General features: G+C 37.1%; 1 protein-coding gene across 4 annotated transcripts in view; it reads right to left on the bottom strand.

Moving 5' to 3' along the window:
• Nucleotides 1–12,252, bottom strand: part of CHIC2 (cysteine rich hydrophobic domain 2) — a 70,351-nt gene that overhangs the window by 42,909 nt on the left and 15,190 nt on the right. For all 4 annotated transcript variants that reach the window (XM_082462328.1, XM_082462326.1, XM_082462327.1 and 1 more), the window contains exons 2-3: nucleotides 4,543–4,597; nucleotides 4,246–4,401 (exon numbers count right to left, since the gene is read on the bottom strand). In XM_082462328.1, coding sequence (XP_082318454.1) covers nucleotides 4,246–4,401; nucleotides 4,543–4,597 — 211 coding nt within the window. The remainder of the gene's footprint in view (nucleotides 1–4,245; nucleotides 4,402–4,542; nucleotides 4,598–12,252) is intronic.

Raw genomic sequence — 12,252 nt, 5'->3', positions numbered from 1 at the left:
ACTTGAAGTCATATGCAAAAAATGAACTTTGATCTATATCTCACACCTATACAAATACTGACTCAAAATGGGTGATATATCTAAAAGTAAAATGCAGAAGAGATCATAGGAGAAAAATGTTGTGACCCTAATTTAGGCAAAGAATTCTTAGATATGACACCAAATGCACAATCAATTTTTTAAAAATTAACAAATTGGACTTAAGCAAAATAAAAAGCTTTTGCTCTGTCAAAGACAATAAGAGAGGGGGCTTCCTTGGTGGCGCAGTGGTTGGGAGTCCGCCTGCCAGCGCAGGGGACACGGGTTCGAGCCCTGGTCCGGGAGGATCCCACATGCTGTGGAGCAACTGGGCCCGTGTGCCACAACTACTGAGCCCACGTGCCGCAACTATTAAAAAAAAAAAAAAGACAATTACAGACTGCAAAAATATATTTGCAAGTTATATATCTGACAAGGGATGTCCTTCAATTGGTGAATGGATAACAAATTGTGATACATCCATACAATAGAATGCTACTCAGCAATAAAAAAGAATAAACTATTGATACATGAAACAAAATAGATGACTCTAAAATGTACTACCTGAATGAAAGAAGCCAGATTCAAGTGGCTATATACACTGTATACTTCCATTCATACAACATTCTAGAAAAGGCAGAACCATAGGGATAGAGAACAGATCAGTGTTGCCAGGGTTTAAGAACTGAAGAGGGTGTGACTGCAGTGGGACAGAAAAAGGAAGTTTTTTGAAGTGAAAGAACTGTAATGTATCTTGATTGTGGCAGTAGTTACACAACTCTATGCATTTGTCAAAAATCATAGAACTGTACATCAGAAAGAGAAAGTTTTATTGTATATTAAATAATTTTCAAAAATAGGCTAAGGTAATTTTTTTAAAAGGAAAAGGCAGACTTCCCTGGTGGCACAGTGGTTGAGAATCCGCCTGCCAGTGCAGGGCAGGGGACACGGGTTCAAGCCCTGGTCCAGGAAGATCCCACATGCCGCGGAGCAACTAAGCCCGTGTGCCACAACTACTGAGCCTACGCTCTAGAGCCCGCGAGACACAACTACTGAGCCCGCACACCTAGAGCCCATGTCCTGCAACAAGAGAAGCCACTGCAATGAGAAGCCCGTGCACCACAACGAAGAGTAGTCCCCGCTCCCCGCAACTAGAGAAAGCCTGAGCGCGGCAATGAAGACCCAACGCAGCCAAAAAATAAATAAATTAAAAAAAATTAATTAAAAGGAAAAGGCAATTTGGAAGATCTAAAAATAATAATAATAATAGGACAGATTAAAAACCAGGTCTCTGGAACATGGCCAGGTCATAAAAAGGATCACTCATTTGGGGTTGGGTTTCAAAGGCAAGGCAGAAATCTAGTTATTCAAACTGTTAAGTAATGTTAGGAAGGTGAAAACGCTAAGCTGCATATGGAGTATGCCTTTGGTCCTGATTTGCCTTAGAGTGAGACAATTCTAACCGTATAAGACGATTCCACATCACAAACGAGGACAAAGCAGAGGTTCAGAGGGGTTCAGAGGCTGGCAATCAGGCTGGGTTTTAGCTTTTAATTATACTAGTACCTCTAAATCAAGGGTTCTTCACATGGAATACCTAGATAGAATTCCAGCAGTCTGTGAAAGTGGACAGAACAAATATTCATCTTTAATTTCACTAACCTCTAACTGAAATGTTACATATGTTACATATGTTACATATGTTACATATGAAATGTTACAAATATTACATATGAAATGTTACATTTCCTTAGGCTATGAATGCATGCAACTAACTGTGGTAGTTTAAATAGGACCTATATATTTATCACTCATAGAAATCACAGATTTTTCCTATCACATCATACTACCATGAGTCCCCTGCTATCTTATTTTGCATGCATTAATAAATATTTATAAATCACACATTTGAGGGGTTTTAGTATTTTGATAACTATGTAATTGGTTTCCTGAATAATCCAATGTATTTGATTATATACATTTAAGATACATTAAACCTTTCCAAATACAAATAAAACATTATTCTAAGAAAGGGTTCATAGGCTTCCCCAGACTATCAAAGGGGTCTATGATAAATAAAAGGTTAAAAATCCCTGCTCCAAATCATCCTGCCCCCATCTTACAAAGCACCCCTTTTTTCAGGGCCTCTAATACTCTTCATACATGCATGAAGGGTCCCTCTCTCCAATTATAAAATAGTTTAAACCCTCGACAGGGAAATGCACAGTTTTTTAAGCAGTAGTCAAATTTATTATGCCCACTGGACAAAAGAGTCCATATAAAATTATATCATATAAATACAAGAAAGACCTTATACGTAATAATACACAGTTGAATGAAATGTACTGTCTGAAACTACAGACTGAAATAACCTAAAAAAGTCAATCTAGCTTATGTCTCAAATAAGAAGGAATTTAATGAAAGCATCTGAAATATGATCTTCTTACTAAGAATTCATGGAGAAGGGTAGGAAGTTTACTCTTGTTTTCTAAATCCTACACTGTGTGCACATTGCAATATCTTGTTTACTCATTTAAAAAGTAAAAAACAGAATCTCAAAACCTCAAAAAAATAAAAATAACTAGGTCACAAAGGTTTCTACAGTAATAAAACTGTCTGATTCCTTGGGTTAAATAACAGCAAACGGCCAACCAAGTAAGATATAGCAGCCACTTAAACAATGGAAATGCCCAAACAGTAAGAGGGAGTGAGAGGCTCTAAACTATAAGAGCTACAAATTCAACTGTGGATGCAGGGACAACCATATTTTTTTTCCTTTTAATCTATCGTAGGAAGATGATCTGGTGAGAACTATGGGGGGAAAAAAAAGAAATATTCTTGGAATATAAAAAAGTAAATATTACAAATATTACAGTAAATATTACAATAGTAATTTTATTATGAAGGCAATATCTACTTCCTATTAATAAAATGCACTAGTTAAATATTTTTCCAGTAGAAATATACACCTTATTATGTAAAACAAAAAAGGACAAATAAAATTTGCTTTTCCATATTTCCTATCATTTGATGACAGATGAAATGCAGCCACACAAAACTATACATTCAATTTCAATGTAATGGTATTTCATTTTTATACATTTAATTACCACAATTTTTTAAAGCTTTTTAACAAAAATATAACACATTCAATCTATACTAATTTGCCTCATCTCTACCAACATCTTGGAAATTTTTTATTATAAGCAGTCAAAATTATTACACTTTAGATCATTTTTTCAGATTACAAGATTACTATGTACTCATCACAGGAAACTTGTAAAATAACAAAAAAAATTTCTTTAAATAAAAAAAGAAAACAGAATTCCCCATAATTTCACCAAATAAAAATAAGCACTATTACCATTTTATTTCTTCTATGGGTACTATCTTACATATCAGTAATAATGCTATTAATCAATATAGATTAGACTCTTACTCTGAGCTCTTCAACTAAAAGCTTTACAAACACTATTTTATTTTATCCTTACAACAGTCCTATTCAAGTAGGGAGGTAAATATTGTCATTTTACAAATATGTCAACTACAGTTTAAAGAGGTTAGGAAGGGACTTTCCTGGTGGCGCAGTGGTTAAGAATCTGCCTGCCAATGCAGGGGACATGGGTTTGAGCCCTGGTCCAGGAAGATCCCGCATGCCACAGAGCAACTATGCCCGTGCGCCACAACTACTGAGCCTGCGCCCTAGAGTCCACGAGCCACAACTACTGAAGCCCGCATGCCTAGACCCCGTGCTCTGCAACAAGAGAAAGCCACCACAATGAGAAGCCCGAGCTTCGCAACAAAGAATAGCCCCCGCTCACCACAAGTAGAGAAAGCCTGCGCACAGCAACAAAGACCCAATGCAGCAATAAATAAACAAACAAACAAATAAATAAATAGGTTAGGAAACATGCCTAGAAGGTCAGAGATAAGTGGCAGACCTGAACCCAAATTTTCAATTACCACCATCAATGTATACATAGAGAACGCTATATTCTACTCTAACGTAATGTCCTATGTCATAAAAATTATGAGTCTAATTTTTAGATTGCTATTTAATATAACAGCATGTGGACATAACTTAATCACTCCTCTATTGGATCAAATTATTTTTGTATAGTATTCAGAATAGTGTGACGCATTCAATACAAAAAATAAAAACTAGGTAAATGCAAGATTTGGCTTGTCAACTTCTATATTTAAATTAAAATATAAAATTCAACTTACTCTTTTACTGAGGCAAATAACTGGCCACATACTGCAACCTAGTGTGCAGCAGCAACAAAGGCAGCCACAAAGTAGCCAACGTACATTAACAGGAAGGTTCTTCTTAAGACAACTGTTAACTCTGTTGATGCTGGCTTTAAATTCTTCAGGAGCTACCTAAAGAAAAATTTTAAGAAATAACAACACTGCAATATTAATGTCAATAAACATGTCTCATTAGCATAAATTTTTCTAATTTGTTAGGAAAAGACTTTAGTTTTGAGGCATAAAAATAATACCTAAATAATTGACACTCACTTTTCCAGTTAATGAAGAAGGGAATTCTGATTCAAATTTGTTGCTCAGTCCAAATCTATTTTTTAAAAAAAGAAAAATATGTTATTACATGTCATTGTTGCAACAAATACACCTTTAACTTAATCAAAGGTCAAGTAAATAGAGTGCAACTTTATACACAGAATAACAATGGAAGTTTGAGACACACTATCATCAGCAATTTACGAAATGTAACAAGCAATTTTAGCAGCTGAATCAAAACTTTTATACAAGAGGCTGAGAATATAGAAAGACATGACTTCTTTGGAGCTATCTTTGTGAGCCAAATAGTAATGTGGAAAACAACACAACTGTCCAATTTTGTCAAAATTACTAAGATTCTTCCAATTAAGTAACAGAAAGCTAAAATCTCTGCTATTAATTACTCTTTAGGTCAAGAGCATTTTGTTAACTCTCAAAAAAGTGATAACATGTCTAAGAATGCAAATTACATTTTCTGAGATCAGCATATCTACACTGTTATTACAGCTACAGAATGTTAAAAACACCTGGAACAAAACGGCTACTTCAACTTTCAAATACCAAGACATTTGCTACACACACCCCCAAAGAAATGAAACCAAGGTAGTGCATTTTAACATCTTTAACCTTTTAAGTGTCTTGAAAGATCATGAGGATTGACTGGGCACTTGACTATTTCTTTGCATAAGTTAGTGGGAAAGAATAAAACATTCATAGACAACATTGGTAATAGCAGACTGCACCCTGGAAATAAAATTGAGATGCTTACATATGATGACTTTTACTGGACCCTGGAGCCAAATTTTTTTTCCGGTTTTATTGAGATATACTTGACATTTAACATTGCATTAATTTAAGGTGTACAACCTAATGATCTGATACATGCATGCACTGTGAAACGATTACCACAGTAAGTTTAGTTCACATCCATCACCTCACGGTTACATTTTTTTTTCCTGTGAAGAAAACGCTTAAAATTCACTCTCTTAGCAACGCTTGAATACACAATACTGCATCTTCGGTAGCTGGCACTGGTAAGAGGGATCCCCTAAGATATTCTGTATGAAACAGCTGGCCAGGTCAAGGGGTTCTAACTCAACCAACAGTGGAGCTAGAAAGAGAAATCAAATAAGGTAGGCTGTGTGAAGTCAATAAGGAGTGGTGGAGACCAGCCAAGTAGAGGTATACAATTTGTGTGTGTGTGAATGTAATGAGTCAGATCCAGCTGATTACTGTCACACTAGAATGCAGGCCCACCTTTGACAGGTTGTATTTTTCTTCTTCTAAGAGGAGCTGGAAAACCAGATTTCTCTGCAAAATTTCCCACCTTTATAATATTGTGCAAGTCAATCACAACACTTCTGTGGGTCAGGTTGTCATTTGCATCATGATCTAGACTTCCTTACAACATGTAGATGGTGGCATCTGAGACCATTTTGTCATCATCTTAAAGTACTTTCAAAAATTACTTAATAGCAGCATTGAAATAACATCAATATGTCTTCATAAACAATGGATACTACTTATGAAAAAAGTTTTGACACTAAACATAAATTGGCAAACCATTACTGTTTAACATAATTCTGGCATTGGTGATATTCTCTTAATAAGACTCCGAGCTAAACCTGTTTTTTCTGTAGGGCCCTCAGAGCAATGTGGTTCTACTTGAAAATGCCCCTACAGATAACTCACCTACAACTGTAAAGGCCCTAGCATGAGGAAGAGGTATGCAGTGCTTGCTGACAGTTCTATGAGGTCTCTAGATAATGGACTCCCTTTTCATCTATTTCCCTTAGAGGAGATACCATTCAACAAATGTTTATAGAATACTGGACCTTCTAGATTATACATTTCCATCTCTTGTGTAATCTACCTTGGTCTGAAGATCTTCGCCTTCATGCAATAGGTTTCATTTCAACCATGTTTATTATTGCAATTAACCATCTCCTTCCAACTGGTCCTCAAATTTTTTTAGAAAAGCAACAACCAGATACCTCCAAGTCTCCTAAAGATAAGTATCTTCCCCTTCCATCTTCAGTCATTAAATATTTGGAACAGATTATTTTATCAAATACCTATAGTTTGCCAGTAATATGCTAATTTAGAGGGAGCAATCCAGTATGAGTATAAACCTTAATTTCCTTTCTTTTCCAAGCCTGGACACTTCCTTATAATAAGGCTGAGTGTTGATGCTTTGCCCAGGGAGCACTACCAGCTAATTGCCCTGCTGTTCCTGCAAGTCAGGGCTCCTTTTAAGTCAGGCTAGTAGTTATTCTTCTGAGTAAGAACTAGCAGTTCCAAGGACATTCTTTAGGCACTCTCCTCTGCAGTCATAATTTTGTTGTGTCTTAACAACAGACAGTAATCCTTTCTCTTTCTTCATCTCACCCCCAAAAGAATGACATGGTTCACAATAGATGGGAGTGCTTAGCTTTGCCACCAGCCTTCCCTTCTTCCCTTTCTTTCTTCCTTCCTTCCTTCATTTATGGCTGCGTTGGGTCTCCGTTGCTGTGCGGGGGCTTTCTTTAGTTGCAGCGAGCAGGGGCTACTCTTTGTTGCATTGCGAGGGCTTCTCATTGCGGTGGCTTCTCTTGTTGCGGAGCATGGGCTCTAGGTGTGCGGGCTTCAGTAGTTGTGGCTCGCGGGCTCTAGAGCACAGCCTCAGTAGTTGTGGTGCACGGGCTCAGCTGCTCCACGGCATGTGGGATCTTCCCGGACCAGGGCTTGAACCTGTGTCCCCTGCATTGGCAGGTGGATTCTTAACCACTGCGCCACCAGGGAAGCCCCATTTCCCCTCACTTTTGTTTCCCACCTGCTGAACAAGAATACCTGTAAAGAGGGGCAAGAAGATGCTGCTGTTGAAGGCCTTGGAGTCTCCCCAGCCCACAGGAGTGAACCCCAACTGCAATCTGCTTTCACTTTAAAAATGTTTAAAGACATTTAATATTCAAATCAAGTACTTCATGATTACAGGCAGATTGAGCCATGATACCATGATACCCAGGCACCCTTTCCTCATTTCCATTTGGAATATAGTACTCTACTATATTCAAACATTTGGGTGAACAAGGGGTGTTCAAACATTTGGTGTCAGGACTTCTTTGGTCTCTTAAATCCTTGAGGACCTCACTGAGCTTAAGCTTATGTGATTTAGATTTATCACTATTTCTGATTATACATTAGAACTGAGACATCTAAAACATTTAAAATTTTTATTCATTAATGAGCCCAAAATGCTCATTTTTACGCTAACAAAAATAATGTTTTTATGAGAAATATTTTTCAAAACAAAAAATTTTAGTGAGATTTTCACATATCTCTTTAATGTCAGACAATGGAAGACAGCTGAATTCTCACATCTCTTTCTGCATTCAATCTGTAGTGATATGCTCTTTTGGTTAATGTTTATAAAGAAAATTGAGTTTCACCAGATATGTAGTTGGAAAATTGTGTATATTCTTTGATACTATAACAAAACTTGATAAGCGCTACCTTATTAAGGATTTCTTGAAAGGAGGAAACAAGCTTTATCAATGAACTTTTAATACTCAGTTCAATTAAAATCCACAGTATGTCTTGCATTTTAAATGAATTTTTTTTTCCTTACCCATACCTGATTTTATAACTTCATATATTTGTCCCTTGGAAAATATTGGTAGATTGAGTTATGCAGATTTCCAAATGTTGACACACTTCATCGTGTGATATCAGAATCATCACATTCATTAATATGACCACTGATCTCATCATAGGTATTGAGAAGCTGTCAAGCTCACAGAGGCAGATGTAAGTTTTCCCAAATTCCAATTTTCATCTGAAAGCTGGAATTATTGACAACAAATGCTATCAGTTGTTTTACTTGAAGTGATAGTCTTGCTTTACTTAAAAAAAGAAAAAAATAAGAGGCTGAACGATAACTAACCAGCACTATATAAACAAAAGAAAAAAATGGTTAATTTGAGCTACCACCTATACCTTAAAACTAACTTCAAAGCATATTATTTTAATATATAGAATGGATAAACAACAAGGTCCTACTGTATAGCACAGGGAATTATATTCAATATCCTGTGATAAACCATAATGGAAAAAAATATGAAAAAGAATGTATATATATGTATAACTGAATCTCTTTGCTGTATAGAAGTTAACAAAACATTGTAAATCAACTATACTTCAATAAAATAAATTTTTAAAAAAATAGATGACTTTTTTTCCTAGCTTTGAATGTTACTAATGGAGATAGGCAATGGCTGTGGATTTTAACAGGCGTCCTTGGTATGCATAAGCAATAAAAGCAGGAGAAGGAAAAATACAGGGAAAAGGTGGAAAGGGGAAGTAGAAGGAAAGAGGGAGAGAAGAAATGAAGAAGAAAGTGAGGGTTAGCAAAGTGCTACCAACAACTGTCTTATTTACCATTCAATACCTATTAACTGTCAGTCCATTAGATGCTTGAAAGAAAATGTAGACATGTGCTACATCTACATCTATTCCTATGACCTGAAAGACCTTGTCCTTAATCACTCTTAAAATACTCACGGCTTTAGAATTGATAAACGATTTAAACTATTTTCAAGGAATGACATATATGACAAGAAGATAAAACACATTAAACAACCTATTTTACTCTTACCTATTACAAGTTTACTAGTCTACTAGTACTTGGAGAAAGAGAGAAATTCATTCAAATCAAACTACTGAGCACCTTCTATGTAACATTTCATGATCACAAAGTCCTACAACAGGCTTATATAGCTTTAAAAAACTTTTTTTAAGAAAGAAAGCATGGGACTTCCCTAGTGGTCCAGTGGTTAAGACTCCGCGCTCCCAATACAGGGGGCACGGGTTCAATCCCTGGTCAGGGAACTAGGATCCTGCATGCCCCACAGTGCGGCGAAAAAAAAAGGATGCATGTACGAGGCCAATTTTTACTTTTTTTTTTTTTTTTTTTTTTGCGGGATCTTAGTTTGCCAACCGGGGACTGAACCTGGGCCCTCAGCAGTGAAAGCGCAGAGTGCTAACCACTGGACGTCAAGGAATTCCCTCAATTTTTACTTTTATATAAATTGAGGTAATTTTCAAAGCTCTTATACCTGGTAAAGCTCTGCAAAGGGACTGCAACTTTACACCTAAATCTAAATGGAATCTTGAAATAGGCTTGTTTTACTCATATCCCACTTACTTCCATTTCACTGTCACCTCGTTCCTAAACCTATAGCCAAAATTCAAAAAGTAAACTAATCTGTTACCCTGCACTCTCATCTTCATCTAATGCAGAACCTCCCTTTCCTGATAGATCCTTCCCCTTCCAAACCTCTTTTAATCTTTAACTTTGGAACCCCTGATCTATTGATCCGCTACCTGGATACCTATTTACATCTTCTCTTTAAAAAAATTTTTTTTTTCTTCACTTTAACCAAAAATCCTGTTGAAATGACACTTTCCTTAGAAATTCTCAACTATAGCTCATTCCCTGGAGTTCATCTTCCAGACTCCATCTTCCATGTCCTCATAATACTTGACTATATTCTCTCTTGCATAGTCCTTATCGTATCTCATTATAATTATGTCATAAGCCTAACTCCCTACCCTGATAGTCAATGAGTTGGTTACAGGTAGGTACGGTATCTTAATAATCTTTATATCCTAAATGTCTGGTCCAATGCCTGATAAATATCCATGAAATATTTGCTAAATAATTTCCAAGCAAGAAGAAATGTCTACATTCCACTACCTCCTCATTGCAAACTTCCACACCACTGCTCTCTCTTCCTCTGATGCACATGATTTCCACATTGTTCCAAGCCCAACAATCATTTTCAGCCTTGCAGGTCACTCCCTCTGTGTTGGGGGTCCCCAAGGCCACCCTCAGGTTTGATGATTCACTAGGAGGACTCACAGGACTCAGCATACAGTCCTGTGAGTATAAATCTATACTCACAGCTAGATTTACTACAGCAAAAGGATACAAAGCAAAATCAGCAAAGGGATAAGGCATATGGGGTGAAATCCAGAGGAAACCAGAAGCGTGCAAGAGTCTCTTCTCAGTGAAGAACACAGGATGTGCTCAATTCCTCCAGCAACTAGTTTTCACAACATGTGTATAATGTTGTCTACCAGGAAAGCTCATTAGAGAGTCAGTGCCAAAGCTTTTACCATGGACTAGTCACGTAGGCCCCCTCTACTTAGCATGTACCAAAATTCCAGACTCCCAGAAGGAAAGCAGGTGTTCAGTATACACCATACTGTTTGTACAAACAGTTTAGGCACAGTGAGCCATTCTTATCAATTCTGGGCATACTGGGAACATTTCCAAAGTCCAAGTTCTCAGACAACCAACCAAAAGCCGACACAGTAAGCAAGGCTTTTTAAGGATAGCAGTCTCAAGTCTGCTGCGCTCTTTTTTGCACAGCTTCACACTCTCTAATGACACAGACATTCACATCACAGTTTTTTCTTTCTACAAGAACTCTTGTCTTCATCCCAAATAATTCAATACTCAGCACCAAAACCTAACTGATTAACTGACCTCATCTATTCTGAGGAAATTCACCTCTATTTATTCAGCAACCCAAGCCATCATTTGGAACTGTATCACCTCTGAAATTCTGAACTGTAAATTTCTCCTCTTACCACTACCATCAATCATTTCATTTCTCCCACCCTTATCAAATTTGTTTTTCTGTCTCTGGTTGTAACCTACTCCTTACCACTCCTCCTTGCTTTTCTACTCCAAATCTGCTCCCTATGACTCCACGTCCTCCTTTATCTGCCAGAACTACACAATCATTTAACCATACTCCAACAAAACCCTTTATTTTCTGCACCTCTAGAGTGTCTCCTGTCAATCCAATTCTATTGAAATGTTTACTTTCTTCACTTCAATTCCCACTGCCTGCAGCTACAATAGAAAAAAATCACACAAATTATTTCTAATTTCAGTTAGATTAATGCTATAGCAATCTTTATTCATTCCTAATCAACTCCCTTTTCCATACTTCACAATTGCTCCTCTAGGTGCTCAGCCTTATCCTCCCAACCCACTTTTTTGCAGATAACCATGGTTCCTTAACTCCAACCAGAGGAAACAAGATCAAGAACATAAACTGCTTTGCCTTCTCTCCCTTTCATTTTTAGATTTACCTATGTCTTCAGTATCTTTACCATCTTTCTCAATGGAGGCAAACTAATCATTTGCTCCTGGTTGCATCTCCTTCAGTCTCCTCTGCAATTCACTCGTTTCTCCCTCTCTCTGGCTCCTTACACATAGCTTACAATCCTGCATAAGTCTACCCAGCCTGAGAATCTGAACCCCTATTTTCTTCTCCCTCAAGGCATGATGGCATCCATCTCTTCTCCTTCCTCATCCAGTGTCTTGAAAGAGTCTTCCACGTTCACCTCTTTATCTCACCTCCCATTCATTATTCAAACCACTACCACCCAGGGTTTAATTCACATTTCTTTACAGATGAGACTGCTCTCAACAGAACAGCTGAAAACACTCTCTTCAGCGAGTCCCACTTCATATAGCATGCTTCCTCCTAGCAAAGAGCTTAAGCACCAGAGGGGCAAATCTTTTACTTGTTATTGGCTACAGCAAATACCTCCTTTGCTGTGCCAACCAAACAATACTGTCAGATAAAGTTTTAACAAAACCATCCTTTTTTATTAAATGGATAAGAAAAGCCACACACTTCATGTTTGTTAATA

Source organism: Balaenoptera physalus (assembly GCF_965194825.1).
Source record: "Balaenoptera physalus genome assembly, chromosome: 5".
NCBI lineage: Eukaryota > Metazoa > Chordata > Mammalia > Artiodactyla > Balaenopteridae > Balaenoptera > Balaenoptera physalus.
Note: the sequence above shows the minus strand (reverse complement) of the source record. Positions and strands in the feature narration are given on the sequence as shown.